Source organism: Antrostomus carolinensis, unplaced genomic scaffold, assembly GCF_000700745.2.
Source record: "Antrostomus carolinensis isolate BGI_N321 unplaced genomic scaffold, ASM70074v2 scaffold18063, whole genome shotgun sequence".
Taxonomy (NCBI): domain Eukaryota; kingdom Metazoa; phylum Chordata; class Aves; order Caprimulgiformes; family Caprimulgidae; genus Antrostomus; species Antrostomus carolinensis.
The window spans coordinates 22,276-40,473 of record NW_010303392.1 but is presented as its reverse complement, the minus strand read 5'-3'; the positions used below and the strand labels follow the sequence as shown (position 1 = coordinate 40,473).

General features: G+C 36.1%; 1 protein-coding gene across 1 annotated transcript in view; it reads left to right on the top strand.

Annotated features, from left to right (window-relative positions):
* VPS13C (vacuolar protein sorting 13 homolog C) overlaps positions 1–18,198 on the top strand; it is a gene marked incomplete at its 5' end in the record, with an annotated part of 94,782 nt that overhangs the window by 61,916 nt on the left and 14,668 nt on the right. Inside the window, 19 exons of the mRNA XM_010164081.1 lie at positions 210–504; positions 1,872–2,261; positions 3,290–3,394; positions 3,825–3,989; positions 4,342–4,470; positions 6,038–6,171; positions 6,562–6,688; positions 8,051–8,286; positions 8,620–8,770; positions 9,814–9,954; positions 11,674–11,755; positions 11,858–11,927; positions 12,782–12,893; positions 13,909–14,022; positions 15,850–15,986; positions 16,248–16,329; positions 16,779–16,892; positions 17,151–17,226; positions 17,889–18,052. Of these exons, the coding sequence (XP_010162383.1) occupies positions 210–504; positions 1,872–2,261; positions 3,290–3,394; positions 3,825–3,989; positions 4,342–4,470; positions 6,038–6,171; positions 6,562–6,688; positions 8,051–8,286; positions 8,620–8,770; positions 9,814–9,954; positions 11,674–11,755; positions 11,858–11,927; positions 12,782–12,893; positions 13,909–14,022; positions 15,850–15,986; positions 16,248–16,329; positions 16,779–16,892; positions 17,151–17,226; positions 17,889–18,052 (2,824 nt within the window). The remainder of the gene's footprint in view (positions 1–209; positions 505–1,871; positions 2,262–3,289; positions 3,395–3,824; positions 3,990–4,341; positions 4,471–6,037; positions 6,172–6,561; positions 6,689–8,050; positions 8,287–8,619; positions 8,771–9,813; positions 9,955–11,673; positions 11,756–11,857; positions 11,928–12,781; positions 12,894–13,908; positions 14,023–15,849; positions 15,987–16,247; positions 16,330–16,778; positions 16,893–17,150; positions 17,227–17,888; positions 18,053–18,198) is intronic.

The following is an 18,198-nucleotide window of genomic DNA, read 5'->3' as shown; positions in this document are numbered from 1 at the left end:
TGGTGCACAAATACAGCACTAGTGTGGAAGCTTAAATTTGCATTTGGAACTCTTCCCGACTGGGCTAAAAAACCAAACCGCTACCTTTATTAGGTAATTAATTAGTGTGCTGCAAAAGCTCTTCAGAATGTTAACAATTGCTTCAAAACGAGTGATGTTAGATGCCAGTGCAAAGCTGTTGTGCACCATTACCTGTCTTCTTCCCATAGGTGTCATCTATATATTCGACCAACAGGAATGTTGGAAGGTCAGTTTAGAGAGTCCACCACTTACATTGCCTGGAGGGAAGAGCTTCATAGGAGCAATGAAGTAAAGTGCTTGTTACAGTGCCCAGCCACTGAGACAAATTTCTTGCCCCTAATAATCAGCTCAACAGCTGTACCTGATGAACTAAATTTTATTTCAACTCATGGAGAGGAGTGGGATCCTGCTTACATTATCCACCTTTACCCTACACTGACTGTGAGGAATCTTTTACCATACTCCTTGAGATATTTACTTGAGGTAGGTTATTTTATGGTTTTATTTGTAAAACCTTTACTTGATTTTTAAGTGAGACTATTTTTACTTAGAAGTGGAGGTAAATGTAGTGTGGAAGACACTGAATGTTGGTTTTGTGTTTTCTGTTGTAAATGAATGAGTCAGCTGATGAACTGATTCAGAGAACTTTAGAAATTAATTGTTTTTAAATTGGGTGTACCTGGCCAGTTCTGCCTTCCTTCTTAAATATGAATCCTGTACTGGATTGTTCTTTCTCTTTTATGTTCTTCTGAGATCCTGTTTGTGTTTTGTAAGATATCTTTTGTTTCACAGGGAGAGACATAAGAAAAAGCATCTGAAATTTCTGGAGCTTTTCTTCTATATAGAAGTTCTGTACAGAACTTCTCTCCATTCTCACAGTTTCTTTCCTGAGCACTATTATGAGGTCTCCCTTGTGCAAATTGGAAAATTTCTTTGTGAGATGCCACACAGACTTTTTTCCTATTTCAGAATTTTCAATATTTAGTATTTCTTCATGAAAGCTGAGTGATTTTAGTTAATAGAAAAGGTTTGAGGATTTAGAATCATCACCCTAGTTTGTTCTCTTTTGTCCTACTTGCATAACTGGCTATGGCATTCATTTAGATCTTCATTTCACTTCTGTCCAACATCCTAATGACAGTATGTCCAATTTTCCTCACCTTCACTGTACTTCAGTACTCAGAGTCACAGAATGTAGAACACAGTGCCATTGCCTTGAGGAACTAGAAACTAGTAATTCAAATCTGTTTCTGAAGTCACTGTAACTGTAGATGGGCATGTACTTATTGTCTTCACATCCCTCAACTAATCAAACCTGACCACTATCCAATACAGTAAAATATACTGTTTCTCAGTAGATGTTAGGAAAGCTGCTGTTGTGGGACATTATTGCCTAAGGAAAGCTGTGCTGCCAAACAGTATGGCACAGCTGCCAGCTTTCTCCCTTGAGGGTTCTTTAATGTGAAAAGTCCTGGCTGTACATCTGCAGCACAGTCCAGTGCAGTTTTGGACTCAGTATTCTAAGTATATGGATAAGAACTCATTTCCAAAATCCATGGGAAATCATGGAGGAGGGAGGGGAGGGAACAGAGACAGAGGAGACATTAGAACTAGTTTGCCTTTCTGAAATCCAGAATTAAGTGGTCTTTACTGTCCTGCAAGAAGAGTGCAACTGATCTCAATTTATTCATAGGATCAGGCTCAAATGAAAGTGATTGCAGATTGGGACATGTGGTACTGGGATATCTGAAACACGTGTATCCTGCAAGAGAAGAATAAAATGCTGGCTTTTGAATACCTAAATTCTGTATATTAAAAAATATAACTTACCCCTTTTAATTTTGCTACAGGGAACAGCAGAAGCCCATGAATTGACTGAAGGGAGTGCTGCAGATGTTTTTCATTCAAGAATCAATGGAGAAATAATGGAGCTTGTGTTGATAAAATATCAAGGCAAAGACTGGAATGGGCATCTTAAAATTCATGATGGGATGCCTGAGTTTTTTTCTGTGTGTTTCACATCCCATTCTGCAACAGTGATGACAGTGGATATTTACATACATACTAGGCGAAGTGGAAGCCGTATGATCTTGTCTGTGTTCAGTCCTTATTGGATAATTAACAAGACTTCCCGTGTTCTCCAGTATCGAGCTGAAGACACTCATGTGAAGCATCCAGCGGACTACAGAGATATTATTTTGTTCTCCTTTAAAAAGAAAAATATTTTTAGTAAGAATAAGGTATGATTGTTGTAGGGGGTGGTTGTGGTGGTGTTGTTTCAAAATCCTCTGACAGGGCGAAAAAAACCCACCCACACACACACATTTTGTCTGAGGAATTTTTTTGTTAGTATTTAAATCTATAGGCTTTCATTTGTCTGCTGCTTTCCTCTTGTTAATTTTACTTTTTGGACTAAGTAGAAGGGAAGGCAGGTAGACAAAACGTCTATTACAGGTTTTTCCAGGTCTTGCACTGAATCCCATTATCTAACTTTCATCCTGGCCAGAAGCTGGCTAATGGTATAGAGTAGTTAAGTCCTGAAAACTCAGTGGCTACCCTGCCAGAAAACTGTTTCCTTGGGGAGAGGAATTTAATATAGTTATGTGAATTAGGAGTGTGGACACCCTTTATAGTCAAAAGGAAGGCTGCTCTGAATCTTTCTGTGTAGACATTTTCCACTGAATAGGGGAATCACAGGTTTGTGTTCTCCGCAGTTAGGTACATCGACATTTAAAATGCACAGTGTAAATATTCTGTCCTATGTTAAATGTATTTTGTTTTGATTTTGTTTTGATGCAATATTTGCATGGTCAAATGAAGAGTATTGTAGTAAAGGATTTTTTCTGAAGTGACTCTTCTTTCCTTTGAAATATCTTTTTTTCACTCAACAATAGTTGAAGAAACAGTTTTGACAGGGTGTTCTTTGGCTTATTTCCTTCCCACCTATTCAAGTTTGTGAAGCATGACAAAACTATTTTTTTTCCCATCTGTGTGCTGTCATGAACATAAATGTCATTGAGGACTCCTCTATTTTGCTACCTTTTACTGTAACATATTTCCCAGAACTCAGACACAGACTGATAAATCAGAATATGAATAGTGATACTACATGCTTAATCTTATCTTAACTTACAGAAGGTTTTAAAAGCACTTATCTGTCATCTTTATACTTCTGCATGTGATATAGTTGCACTCTGTAATGCATGAACTATAAAATTGAAAAGAGTTTATTGAAATACTTTCCATGTTGTTCTTTTTTTGTCTGTAGATCCAGTTATGTATTTCAACTAGCGATTGGTCCAGTAGCTTTTCCCTTGATACAGTAGGAAGCTATGGATGTGTCAGGTGTTCAGCTAACAACATGGACTATCTGGTAAGATAGGTTTCTGTGTTTCATGGAGCTCTCTTGAGGTTCTTTTTGCTCGACTCCTTTTTCTCCTTAAGGCCTTTGTTTCACTGCTTACGCTACTTTAAATCATGGAAATATTTAATGTTTAGGGTAATAATTATTATGCCGCAGCTACTCAAGTCTGCACCTGGCAACAAGTAGTTTCACCAACAGAAGTTTCAGTGTAATTCATAAACATGTGGTTTATGGAACAAATGTGTCCTACGGTGGTGTGTTGCATAGTTCGCTGATTTGACTGCATGCTGTTTGGTTCTTTTATTGCAAGTGTTCAGAACGGGAGTGGTGTCCTCTAGCCTTTGTAATTACAAATATGTTCACTTTTCTTTTTTTTCCATCCTGACTTTTCTCTTAAGCTTGTTGTTGATTGTTTGCTCAAATTGTCCTTGTTCAACAGGTTGGAGTTAGCATAAAAATGAGCAGTTTTAACCTTACCAGGATAGTTACCTTCACTCCATTCTACACAATAGCAAACAAATCGTCTCTGGAACTAGAAATTGGAGAAATTGGTCCCAACGGCTCTTTTCCAACTAATAAATGGAATTATATCTCGGCTTCAGAGGTAACATTTCAGGTTTTTTTTCCCTTTGGATGTTATTGTAGACAAACAACTGGTCTGCAGCTGTCACTTAAGGAAAAAGCAGTTCTCTTATAGAAGCTCTGTCAGTTCTGATGGCATGACATGGATAGTTCACATCTCAGGGCAACTTGAACAACACAGGTTTCATTATGTTGGTAAATTGAATCCTTCAGTTTAGATAATTTATTGAATGTAGACGAGATGCTTATCAGTAGATACTGGGGTAAGAAGAAAGGCGTTTGAAATAATTTTAGTCACACAAGACTGTTTTACTGGTGGCTTACTATTTTGAACTTACATCAACTGTTAGTCATGCATATTTCTTGTTTTACAGTGTCTTCCATTTTGGCCTCAAAACTCATCTGGTGAACTTTGTGTAAGAGTAGTTGGCTATGAAGGCTCATCAAAACCATTCCTGTTTAAAGCCCAGGATAACGGTACTCTGCTGAGGCTGGAAGAATTGGTGAGACTGACTGTGTGGTCTGTTCTTAATACTCTATTTTAGAGTATTTATACTTTATGGTATCGAACTTAGAAAAGCTTAACTCCCCAGGTTCATCAAGATTTAAACCTTGTGCCTTACGATGTTGGTACACTGCACTTCTGTTCTGTTGCATAAAAAAACGTTGTGAATCAAGTTTGTGATGTTGTTAATGTTTTTATAGCTGCATGAAGTGGTTGAGTTGATTTAATTTTGACAAGGTTATAGGAAGCTGAACAGCTCTATTGCTATTAAATGAAAAATGGTATACTACACCTCTTAACACCTGTTCTTTTGCAGAGGGTATTTCTTAAATGCAGTCAGTTTGTTTAAGTAGTTATCCTAAAACAGAATGTATTTTTTCTTAGTAAGCTAATATATGTTGGAGACACACAGTTCATGGCTAAAATAATTTGATTCCATTAGTAGAATCTTAATTTTTTCATAACTTACCTAGCCTCACATTAGGGAATGTGTATTTAAATGCAGCATGTTCAGACAAGTCTTTGGAGATAATTCTTATCATAATTAGCTGAAATACAAGTGACTGTGAGGATAATCTAGCTCTCCAAGTTTACTGAAGCAATTTGAAAAAATGTTTTTGGAACAAGATGTCATCAGTGATGTGGTGTTCTGTTGATGCGCTTAATTAGAATAGTGGGGTTTTTCCTTCACTGTTCTAAGATAGTAGATGGCTCTGCTTTGCAAGAGAATCCTTTCTAGTCCTGTATGTAGTGAGGTTTTACTACTACTGTGTAGAGTGTTAAACATAATTTCTCACATCCCTCTGATGTGAGCTGGAGAATCTGTATCTTATTCAAAGATAGATGTGTCCCCTCCCACCTCTCATCCAGACCAAATGCAGCATAGGAAAAATATCAATTTATCTTAATAGACAAGCATTCAAGAAAACTATCTGAAGTGACTATCTAAAAAGGAAAGCATGAGGTACCTCCTTTGTGTAACCAAATAGCAAAAATTCTCAGAAATGTCTTGCAAGTATATTGGAAGAAAGTAGGATCTTGAAAGCTGTTAGAAGGAACACTTACGATGATTTGTTTAGAGGTTTAATCAACAGAACTTTTCTGCTCGGTGATCAGTTTGCTAATATGCTATCGCTGCATTTGTCATACCTTTGAAAACTTTAGCATGTTTGTCTAGAATAGCCTTTCAGGTTTTTAAGGAGTGTGCATGAAATTGCATTTTTTAAATGTAACTTTAAGTTTTGTAAAAGAAAGTGAAGAGAATGCTTGCTTATACTTGTTACTGAACTTCGCCAAATAAAGTAATTCTTAAAAATGTTATAATTTGAATATTATTTTTCAGTTAAGTTAAATCAACAAATAGTTTGTGGATGCTACTGATGTCTCTCTTAAGCCAGTGACCAATGTGTTTGACCTTACTGTTACTAGAAAATGTAGAGTACATTTCCTTTTTTAATTTCTAAGAGGCCAGTGAAAGACTGATCTAAAAATAACAATTTAGTCTGTTCTAACTTGAATTTATACGTAGAATAAATATTGAACTTTCTGTCTGACTTTCTCTCCAGAGCGGGGGCTTATTGGTAGATGTGAATATTTCTGAGCATTCTACTCTCATAAGCTTCTCGGATTACCATGAGGGAGCTGCTCCGGCTCTTATTGTTAACCATACTTCATGGGACTCTCTCAGATATAAACAGAGGTATGTGAAAGAAACAATTCATCATTGGTTGTTTAACCAGGTGGTATCCTTTGTGGAGAAAGTAGTTTTCTTTTACCATTATGGTACCTTGAAAAATAGAAAAATACCTTTTTCTTTATCATATTCTTTTAAAAAAGTATTTTGTCTACTTTTAAACAGTCTTCATAGTCTGAGGAAGTGAAGCGAATAAAGGGGGAGTGTAGATCTTAGTTCACCAAAAGCAGAGCTACAGCTGGCCTTGTTTGGAGTGGATAGCCTAGACCTTTCATGCCTCACGCCAGGAGGCTGGAGGAGTGGAGTTATATAGGATAGTGATTTGCTTGCACCATTTCAATCAGTGGTCTTAACCAGTGAATGCTGTCATTTTACTCTTTTTCTTTTAACCTGCAGTGGATTACAAGAGGAAATGGAGTTAAAACCAAAGCAAGTATGCCTGTTTGCGTGGACAGATCCAACTAAAACAAGAAAATTGACTTGGGGCTACTCCCAAAATTTTGGTGAACTTGACCTACTGAAGGTAAATTTGAGAAGGGCAGAAGTAAATTGTGAACCAGTCTGGGACTACAAGAAGATTAAAATTATCTGGGTGAAAGCTTCTTTAGTAACTTTGCATCTGTCATGTCCTGTAAGAGACTTTTGAGCCTACTCTCAAGTAGCAAGATGTTAGATGTTTAGATTAATATAATTGGAGGATTGGACACAAACTCCTGCATTTTCTCCAGGGTTTTCTTGGATATGAAAGAAGAAGGATAAAGTGTGTGAGCTGTAAATGTATCTAAATAGTACAGAGAATTAATAATTTACCAATTTTATAGCAGTGCTGCTTTTGGCTTAAGTATCCCCCTAAAGATGGAGAAAACCCCTGACTGTTTTGACTCTTGCTTCCTTGCTTGCATGGAGCAGAAAATTGTGAGTTGCTCACTAAGAGCTATTTTGGTGTTTGTAACTCATGCAGTATGAAAATAGGAAAATGTGTGAAGTGGGGGCAAAATAACAGTGATCATTATATGGGAAATGAGTGGGGGAAAGAGGGAAACTATAACTAGAAGCAGAAATAAACCTAGGATAAGACTGTGCAAGTATTTAGTTAAAGACTGGGGAAGCAAGTAACAATGGAGGAAGATTTTTCTCACTGAACTGCAATGTAGGCTAAATAAAGTCCTATGTGTCTGTCTCTAAATGGCAGCCCTCTTGCACCTTCTACTGAGCTCAAAGTTCTTCAGAGGTGGCTTGATTTTTGCGTTGACTAGGCACAGAGTTAAGATAAAGAAACTGAAAATAGTAGTAGCTAAAAGTGGGGAGAGGAAAGCAAATTTGTGTTTCAGTTAAGTTGGGAATAGATCTCACAGCTGAACTCTGACAGTTAACCAATTAGAGTGTGCTTTACTATATAAGCACTTTATTGGGTCAAATTTTTCACATTTGAAAACATTTTTAGTTTGAAACTGATTTCCTTAGTATATAATTGTGGTTATATTCATTATTATTTTGGGCTTTTGAGAAAAGGACTTTAACTATCTCAGTTTTGCCTCACAAATGAGGAATATCTGTACTTGAAGAGCAGAGATATTAATCACTGTCTGTTTTTACTGTTTTGTGGTATATGATTCAATGCCTTTTGGCATTAAATTTGGCCTTTTTGCCAAAACAAAAAAACAAACAAAAAACCCCCAAGCCCCAACCCCCAGCTTCTTTCTAGTTTTGGGATACGAGATACCAGCAAATCAGTATGATGCAGTAAACTGAACAAACAACAAAAATACTGAGTTCTGGTTTGTATTTGTGCCAGTAAACTTGCTTGTTTATGAACATACAGTGATGTCATGGATTTATTCCTGTAATATACTTATTGTATACTTTTTTCCCCTCCTCAATACAGGATGAATGTGGCCAATTTCCTTACAATGCAAATACTCAGATACACTGGGTGTCTTTCCTGGATGGACGCCAACGAGTGCTACTTTTCACAGATGATGTTGCATTAGTTTCTAAAGCACGACAAGCAGAGGAACTGGAGCAACCTGATCAAGAAATAAACTTGTCAATCCATAGTCTTGGACTTTCTCTTGTTAACAATGAAAATAAAAAAGAAATCTCTTATATAGGAATTACTAGGTACTGCGCACAGAAGCCTAAATATTTATTTGAATAATCAAAATTTGACAGCATATTATATTTTCAACAATACAGTTGATTTGAAGGGGACATCTTGCAAATAAACTTAATATAAGTGACACCTTTTAAAGTAAAATTAAGTTCTGTCTTTATTCCAATTATGCAGTTTGAATAAATAGGATTTAACTGCCTCATTTCTTAGCTTCTTTTTAAAAAAGTAAACAATAGGGTTTTTTGAGCCTGAAAATTAGGATGGTATCTTTTTACATGGTTTGGATGCATATGAAAGGTTTAAGTACTTTTAAATTGTTAACCTGGTAATTTGTTTTTCAGTTCTGGTGTTGTTTGGGAACTGAAACCAAGGCAAAAGTGGAAACCATTTAATCAAAAGCAGATAAACCTGTTGGAACAAGCCTATCAAAAGTATCTTTCTAAAAGTGCTTTCCAGGCTCCAGGTTGGCATAAACTGGATGGCAATACTGAGGTATGTTTTGAGGTTTCAGTGTTTAAATGATTGCAGAACATGTGCAACAGTTAAAACAGAGTTCTGTTTTGCTAAGTAAGAATAGATGCTGTGTTAAGAGAAACACAAACAAAAAACAAGCTTTTTCGGAATAGTTTCACATTTTATACGGTAGAATATTTTTGTATAGAAGTAATACTGAGGCAGTATTGAGGTATTTTCCAGATTCACAAAGAATTTTGCTTTTGTGTGATAGAAAAGATTCTTTGGTATCTGCATATTAGTTATGAACCTATATTCTCATTGATGTAACTTAAATTCTTTGCAGAAATCTTGGATTTAGCTTCTCAGCTGCATTTCTCAGGACTTGATATGATAAAGGCGCTTATAGCGTTTAAAGACTCTTGAAATTAACTCGCTTACCTGCGCTTTTTCAGACATTAATTCTACATACCTGTATTCCACGCATAAGTTCAATGTGTTGAAATGGCTGAGTAAAATACAGGCGTTTTAGAGTACCATTGTCAGGCTTGCTTTCTATATCATCCTTTCATTTGGAAAAAACATATATACCCTCAGCTATATGAATACTTAGGTTTTGTACATTGCAGTAATACATTTAAAGTATGTTGTATCAAAAACTTGTGTCTGTAAGTTGATACATTTGACTTAGAATAAAGGAGAGCTCTTTCCTTTTGCTTCTCATAACTTAAATATTTCACGATCAGGGTAAAAGCATCATCTGGGAAAGTAGTCAGCTGCATGTAAATTAGCCACTTTAACTATGCTGGTGTAATATATAACTAATGAAGAAATGGTTCCTAAGGTGACACAGAGGTCCCTGCTTAGGGGCAACTAACGTTGCAATATTACATGTTTATCAGACTAACTTGTGGTTTTCATTACTTCCCCTTCAGATAATTGAATTGAGTAATTTAGTAGCCATGTGATGATGAAATAAGGAAAAATGCAGGTTTTATTTGCTAGTCTGTTTACTAGTAATATAACATTTTATTATTTCTCTATTTAAACTGTATTTTAGCTCTGCTTTCTTTTATTTCCAGGTGAATTTTAGTAAGGTTCCAATGGAAATGCGTCTCCCAGTCAGATGCAACATCCGACGCAACTTCCTGTCAGGAATTCAGGTTGAATTTAAACAGTCGCCTCACCAAAGAAGTTTACGGGCTCAGTTGTATTGGCTGCAGGTACCATCTTTCATCATGTTCTATAAACTAAAGGGACAGTTTAAGGGTTTTATTTTATTCATTTATATGAAGAAGTATCTCCAAATCTTACATATGTGGTGCTCTGCTCACTACATAGTAGTGAAGTAGTAGTAGTGGTAGTAGTGAGTAGCAGGAATTTATGCCATGAATGCTCCATTGATAGGAAAGTACTGCAGAACTGCCATCCCAGGATCTTGTGAGCAGTATGGAAAAATTCCACAAAGTTGTGAGTTAATATGAAGAAAGCAGGGTGCTCTGAGGGAAAATTTGTTTCTAAGGAGAGGTGTTTTGGTATTTTAAAACAAACAAAAATCTCTACATTTTTCAAAATTTGTTTACCATAGTGTGTATATAGTAATGTAACATTATTCTAGAGAGTGTATCTAGACGTTCAGAGATCTTTAGTACAAAAACTACCTGTTTAATGGAAAGTAGATGAGACATTTAAATACTCAAAAGTAGTGTTCAAAGATATATCTTCATGTAACCTTAACAGTGAATTAATGTGCAACACTTGCACCTGATTAGCGTATTCCAGTCAGAACTAACTGTTGATAAATTAACCAGCAGAGTGCTTGAGCTGGTATTACTGAGAAGTGTTTAGTACTAGAGGAAAATAATGGTGAGAAATCATCATCATCATTGTCATCTTGATCTCCCTTTGCTGCACTGCGTTGTCCCCCACGATAGGGCACTCATTGAGGACCCTGTTGATGCTTTTCCTGACCAGCTGATGGGGAAGAGTTTCCCCTTTCCTTTAATCTTTCACATTTTGTTTTTATTTTTGCCTGAAGGTAGTTTTCACTATTGCCATCAATGCAGGCCATCAGCTGCAGACCCTCTGAATGAATCTTTCTGAGTGTGAACCTGTGTGAGCATCACTTGTGCAATACTTCCAACCTTTTATAACTAAATAAGTACTTCTGACCTTTTATAACTAAATAGGCAACATTCCAAAATAATATCAGAGTAATCATAGAATGGTTTGGGTTGGAAGGGACCTTAAAGCTCATCCAGTTCCAACCCCAATGCCATGAGCAGGGACACCCCACACTAGACCGGGTTGCTCAAAGCCTCATCCAGCCTGGCCTTGAACAGTTCAAGGGAGGGGGCATCCACAGCTTCTCTGGGCAACATGTTCCAGTGTCTGACCACCCTCACAGTGAAGAATTTCTTCCTAATATCTAATCTAAATCTCCCCTCTTCCAGTTTGAAGCCATCACCCCTTGTTCTGTCACTACCTACCCTTGTCAAAAGTCCCTCCCCGTTTTTCCTGTAGGGCCCCTTCAGGTACTGGAAGGCCGCTATAAGATCTCCCCGGAGCCTTCTCTTCTCCAGGCTGAACAGCCCCAACTCTTTCAGCCTGTCCTCACAGCAGAGGTGCTCCAGTCCTTGGATCATCCTTGTGGCCTTTCTCTGGATTTGTTCTAACTGGTCAATGTCTTTCTTGTGTTGGGGGTCCAGAACTGGATGCAGTATTCCAGGTGGGGCCTTACAAGAGCAGAGTATAGGGGGAGAATCACCTCCCTCGACCTGCTGGCCACACGAACTCCTCTTCCTCTTTTCTCCTTCCCCCAAAATAAGAATGACATTCTTGAAATCAGTCTATAAACAAATCTCTCAAGCCTTCTAAAATGGAAATGGTCTTTAATTATCATGTCATTAAAATAGTCCTGTAATTATGCAATAATTTTTTAGGTTGATAATCAATTACCAGGATCGATGTTTCCTGTTGTATTTCACCCTGTAGCCCCTCCCAAGTCGATTGCTTTGGATTCAGGTAAGAGAAAACCTTTAGTGATATCAGAGTTATTCAACCTTGAAAGTAGTAACTTGGCAATTTACTTTTTACATATGCTTAGATGTATTTTTTTCCATTTAGAACCAAAACCCTTCATTGACATCAGCATCATCACTAGATTCAATGAATACAGTGAAGTACTGCAATTCAAGTGAGTTTAACAGTGCGTTGTAATACACTTTTAGAGAGTTAATGGCTTATAGGAATGAACCTTGTTGTAAAGATCACGTCCTCCTATCCAAACAACTCTTGACTTTAGACTAAGTTTTTAAATGTCTCCAGTGAAAAAGCATCATTCTAAAAGAAACTTAATTTTAGAAAGTAAGGACTGACCACATGAAGAGACTGTTATGCAAATTCTTTAGTAATCAAAATTATTTCTCTCTTGTACTACCATATCGGAGTTGCATGTCATGTTTGCTGTACAGGACTGGTTTTATTTGGTGCTCTAACAACAGACAGCTCATACAGTCTCTAGTCTAGCCCAGTACAGTGTGTTCTGTTGTTACATATATGTTCTTTAGTTAATATGTCTGTGTCTTGAGTTTTTGTACTAAAAATGAGACCAAAACATTATACTGATGGTTTCTAATGCAGGTATCTGTACCCAACTAGTGTGGATATAATATTTGAGGACGGTGAATTTTAATAAGATAAATATGCAGTAATATGACTTGGAGAGAGGCAGTTGGATAAAAGGAAGAAATGATGTTGTTTTGGTGATGTAATGCATGGAGCGCATGGAATAATGCGTGAATGTAAGAAGTATTTGGTGATAGTTAATATTTTTAGGTAAATTTTGGAAGTATTAGGATACAAGTAATCTACAGTAATGTATAGCTTTGTGAGGCTGGTAAGCCATTTTGACTGTAAATAGACAGTTGATATTGTAGATTGTAAGTCTTAATATGCAACATTGCATAACAATTTCAATTACGTAAGTTAGCAAGTGATATTTTAGTTAAAACTTCTACATGTATACACTGTCTCTTTTTCCTGTTTTAGATACTTCATGGTTCTTATCCAGGAAATGGCTCTGAAAATTGATCAAGGATTTTTAGGAGCGCTTAGTGAACTTTTCACTCCATCTACGGACCCAGAAGCTGAAAGACAAAGGGTAATGTATGAGAGAAACTGATTTTTGCCAGAACAGGACCTATATGGCAACACTGTTGCAATTATCTAGATATTTCAGTTTAATGAGTGAGTATTGCATTTGAGAACAATGAAAGGAGACAGTAAGACAATTTTCAGTGAAGCACTGGTACTTCTGTTAAACATTGCCTTTGAGCATTACTAATTGACCAGTTTGAGTAAATGATACTTTGGTATGTGTAAGTCTTTTCTACTCTTTTAATGTTTCATTAGTTGATGACACAATTGTTTCAACTGTGGCTACAAAGTGATAAGGGTGGTAGATGAAACAAGGTTAGGGTTTACAGAGTGGACTTCTAAATGCTGGTCTACAGTGTGTTTTGTCTTTAGAGAGCAAAAGGAACAGATTTTCATGGTTCTAAATTGTCTTATATAAGTGGATAAAATTCAGAAAGGTCATGTTTGATTCCAGTGTACATAGGAGAGTCATTCCTACAAGTTTCTCTTTTCTTGAAAATGATATCTTTGGATGTACCGTTTAAAAATTCTAATTTTGTGAGGAAAAACATAAAACACAGAGAACCTCATGAAGTTAGTTATCTTACTAATATTTCTAAATTGATTTAGAAGTGACACCTTAAGTGATTGAGGAATTTAAGGGAATATCAAGTGATGTTGCATAAAATGGAAAAGTAACATAGAAAATGTTATGTGGTGGTTGTGTTTGGTTTTTTGTGGGTTTTGTGTTGGTTTTTTCTTGCTTTGGTTTGTTTCTTTTGTTGTTGTTTTTTTGCCCTGGATTAAAGAAATGTGTGAATACAGTTGTCACCTGATATACAAAAGTAATTGGTCTATTTCCAGTTTTGAAGATGTTGGCTATTTAACTAGTTAACTGTTTTATGATATTTGACTATGATTCTTATTTCTGCTTTTTATTTATATGTATATATTTTAAAAATATATTAATATATAATATTTTTAAACATATTACATGTTGATGAGATAAACTTCTTTTTTTCTTTTTTGAATAAAACCAGTCTAAATTAATTCAGCAAGATGTGGATGCACTTAACACTGAGCTAATGGAGTCTTCCCTAACAGACCAGTCAATGCTTAGCTTCTTTGAGCATTTCCATATTTCTCCAATTAAGGTATGCAATAAAGATACTTTTAATAAAACACTTGATATCAATGATCTCTTAATTCCTTATAGTAAGTACATCCTCAGATCACTGTTCTTGGTAATTGAGGTCTTCGTGCTGTCTTCCTAATGGGGATTTTTTTATGTTCTCTAGAACCTAATACTTTTTTGGAAAACTTTATTAGTTGCCAGGGTTTCTTAGGCCAGACTCTTTTCAGTGTGCTCAGTGACAGGACAAGGGGCAACGGGCACAAATGAACATGGGAAGCTCCATGTGAAGACGGCGAAAAACTTCTTTGAGGGTAACAGCACTGGAACAGGCTGCCAAGCGAGGTTGTGGAGTCTCCTTCTCTGGAGATATTCAAAATCCACCTGGATGCGGTCCTGTGCAATCTGCTCTAGATGTACTTGCTTTGGCAGTGGGGTTGGGCTAGATCATCTCCAGAGGTCCCTTCCAACCCCTACCATTCTGTGATTCTGCGATGCTGCCCACAAGTACAAACAGACCCTTAATCATTTCCAAATGTGAAGAGTCAATGGGTGTAATAATGAGGAAAGCTAGATAAAATGCTGGCCCGAAGGTATATAAGTAATAAATGAAAAATTGTAAGAAAATACACTTTCATGGGCTTGTCTTCATGCCTCTCTTGGACCAGTTAGATTTTTTTTTTTTTTTTTTTTTTTTTTAGGGCAAAGGAAGAAAGATAATCAGTAATTTTACATTATTCTGAATCAATTCTGAAAGTTTTCCTAAGGCTATCAGACTGAATAAGAATTTACACTGAACGTGTAAAGGACAGACATAAACCTCAATATAGATTATTAAGTTCTGGCTCCTTTTTAATCTTTTAACTTATTTCATTACATATCTGTTAGAGTAGACTTAGATTCTCTGTTGGTTTTTTGTTTGTTTTTTTTTTTTTTTTTTTTTAATATAATTGTGCTTATAAACTTACAAGAATGTGAAGCCAGGGAAATCACTACAGGAAGACACTGTTATGATATTTTAACATTATCCTTTAGCTAGTCTTGTTAAAGTTGTTGAAGAAATGGTTATAATTTTAAGTTTCTTTTGAATCTTCATTTGTAATGTCTAGACATGCTGCCTGTTAAGTACAGGAAAGGGCTTCTTTCTCTCCTGGTTTTTTCACCTTACTTTCATCTCAATATTCTAAATGACTGGATAGTGGGAAGACCGTGAAAACAGCTATGTAGCCTTTTGGAATAAAAAGAAAATTGTGAATCTTGAAAAAGTTAAATTGTAGAGATTAACTGCTATGCCCTCTTTTAAGTGAGTAGAAGGGAGCACTATTGGTTATGGTTATGATCAAGGGAAAAGGAAAACAATTTTATGTTGCTCTATCCACCCTTCAGAAAAGTGTGTGGATTTCTTTTTTAAAAAAAGTGTCTTATCAACACTAAATAATCCTATTTTAGAGTGTTAAAGACCGTTCTCTAAAGTTCATGCATTTCCCCAAAAGAGTGACTAGTTGCAAAAATACATGAGCTAGTATACTGGGAATTAAGCTCCACCTATTTAACATGTTATTTCTCTAATTTTTCACAGAAGTTTGTAGATGTAAATGTAACAAAAGTTAAACTTCTATGTAAAACTTCTATGAAACTTCTCTGTAAATATAAATACAAATACATGTTATCAAAGTAATACCACTGTGAAGTTCAAGCATGTTTGTTGAAATTGTGCATTTCCTTAAAGTGAGTAAAAATACTTACCACTTATTCACCACTGATTTGTTTTTATGTACACAATGCAACCTGTCTGGTGTGTGTCTTTTTTGTCTTCATTTGTCTTGTTTTACTAATTCTGTCTTACTAGTTGCATTTGAGTCTGTCTCTGGCTTCTGGTGGAGAAGCATCAGATAAGGGGGAAGACATGATAGCCATTCGTTCTCTCAATTTGCTCTTGAAAAGTATTGGAGCTACTCTAACAGATGTGGATGATCTTATTTTCAAGTAAGCTAATAAAGATGATTTTTATTTTTTAAAATGTTTTGAGTAAAGCTACTATACATTTAATAGTTGAGTCCATGGTAAACTTTGCTGACTGACTCTAGTATAAATGTGTACAGCCTGTGGGGAAAGGGAGGAATGGAGGGAAGATGGGCTTTGGACTCTGTTTTAAGAGAATAGACCTTCAGGATTATCTGAAGGAAAAAAGAGAACTATTTAGGGGCTAGGGTGTCTATAACTAATATGCGATTACTTGTCTTTCAGACTTGCTTTCTTTGAAATTAAGTATCAGTTCTACAAGAGAGATCAACTGATGAAGAGAGTTGTTAGACATTATAGTGAACAAGTAAGTTTATTTAGTCAAACCTTTGTGTAAAATTTTGAGTATCTTACAGAATGCAGAAAATAGGAAAGGCTAATACCTCTAAAAGCTACTGTTCTGGGTTTTTTTTATTTCATGATACTAAAGCAGGAATCTGGTGGCACCTTCTGAGAATGTAAATACAAAAGTGTCCTGAAATTGTGTTTTAAGAATTTGAAGTGATTGCTTCTGTTCTTTTTATTTACATTTTTCTTCACCAAAGCATTCAAATAGTTATTCATATGCATCTTTTGCTTAAGCCTGTCTTCATTGTAGTAGGAATACTTAGTTGAGTACTCTAACACCTTACTTAGGTAGTACATTAAAAAATTCACCTGCCTTGAGTTTTAACATGGAACTATGTGTAACAACAGCTAGTAACACTGCTTTTGTTTTTGCTTTCCCCTCTTCTGCCCCCCCCCCCAATTATATAGCTCCTGAAACAGATGTATGTTCTTGTACTTGGGTTAGATGTTCTTGGAAATCCGTTTGGCTTAATCAGAGGCTTGTCTGAGGGAGTTGAAGCTTTCTTCTATGAGCCGTTCCAGGTATGACTTCCTGATTCTTCAACTGTGTGTGAATAGTAGGCTGACTGAATATACTGATAGGGTTGTAGTTTTGTTGTCTCTGTACTCTACAGCCTGAATGGTTAAGAAAGCAGTGATTTTTTTTTTTAATGTTAACTTTAAAGAAATAACATATTCCGATGTCCTTCCTTTCATCTGTGTAAAGGAATTGCTAGTTTTTCTTTAAACAGATGCATAAATATATAGTTTTCTGCTATTCATAATAAGCTTCATTTTTAGGGTGCTGTTCAAGGACCTGAAGAATTTGCTGAAGGTTTTGTAATTGGTGTTAAAAGTCTTCTTGGACACACAGTGGGTATGTATCATTGTTACTGTTTTAATAAATTAGATTAACTCATGAACTGCCTTTAGGTTTTTTTCTTCTTATTTTGAAGGGTAAGTTACATTTTCAAAATACCTACATGGTAATTTTTTAATGAAGTCTATCAGATACTGTTGCCAGTATTTGTGATACAGATCATTAATGCCTTATTTGAGACCATCTAAATGTCTGTTTTCTAGACTGAGCAAGCAAGCTGAGAAATACATTGCATGTGTAACTGAATTTGTAACATGCTGTGGATGCATAAGGAAAATAACTTTATTTAGGACCATTCTAATGGTCCTAAAATGTCCAGAGAAGCCTGAGAAGTGTTCTTAGGACCAGCTACTATTGCAATTACCTTAGATTTTTATTTAGCTATGTCTTACAGCAATTAGAGAAAATATTATTCCATCCAATATCCTATATAACATGTACTGAAATGATTTAAGAGTTACCTTTTGCTATATTTATGGATTTCAGGCCAGATTCCAGAGCCTTCTCATGGACGACATGTGGTAGTCGCTCTGTGTAAATTCGTAATATCTAAACTGAATGTGATGGAAAATTGCTGTGAACTTTGTGGCTTCTTGTGAGTTGTCTGCTGTTAAATTGTGAAAGAACAGTAACTTTTGCTTTCTGCCCTGTTCCATCAGGTGGTGCAGCAGGGATGGTGTCTAGGATCACTGGTTCTGTTGGAAAAGGCTTGGCTGCTATTACTATGGATAAAGAATTTCAGCAGAAACGGAGAGAGGAAATGGGTCGGCAGCCAAAAGACTTTGGTGACAGCCTGGCCAAAGGAGGAAAAGGCTTGTTACGGGTATGAATTTGAAGTTGAGGGTATGATGTGCCAATTCTTAATCCATGTTTGAAAATTATATGCAAGCAAGTTTGATATCATCTTTATCAGTTTGTGAACTAAACAGAAGAGATAAACAGGCAGTCAGCTTACAGGAGACTTAGTAT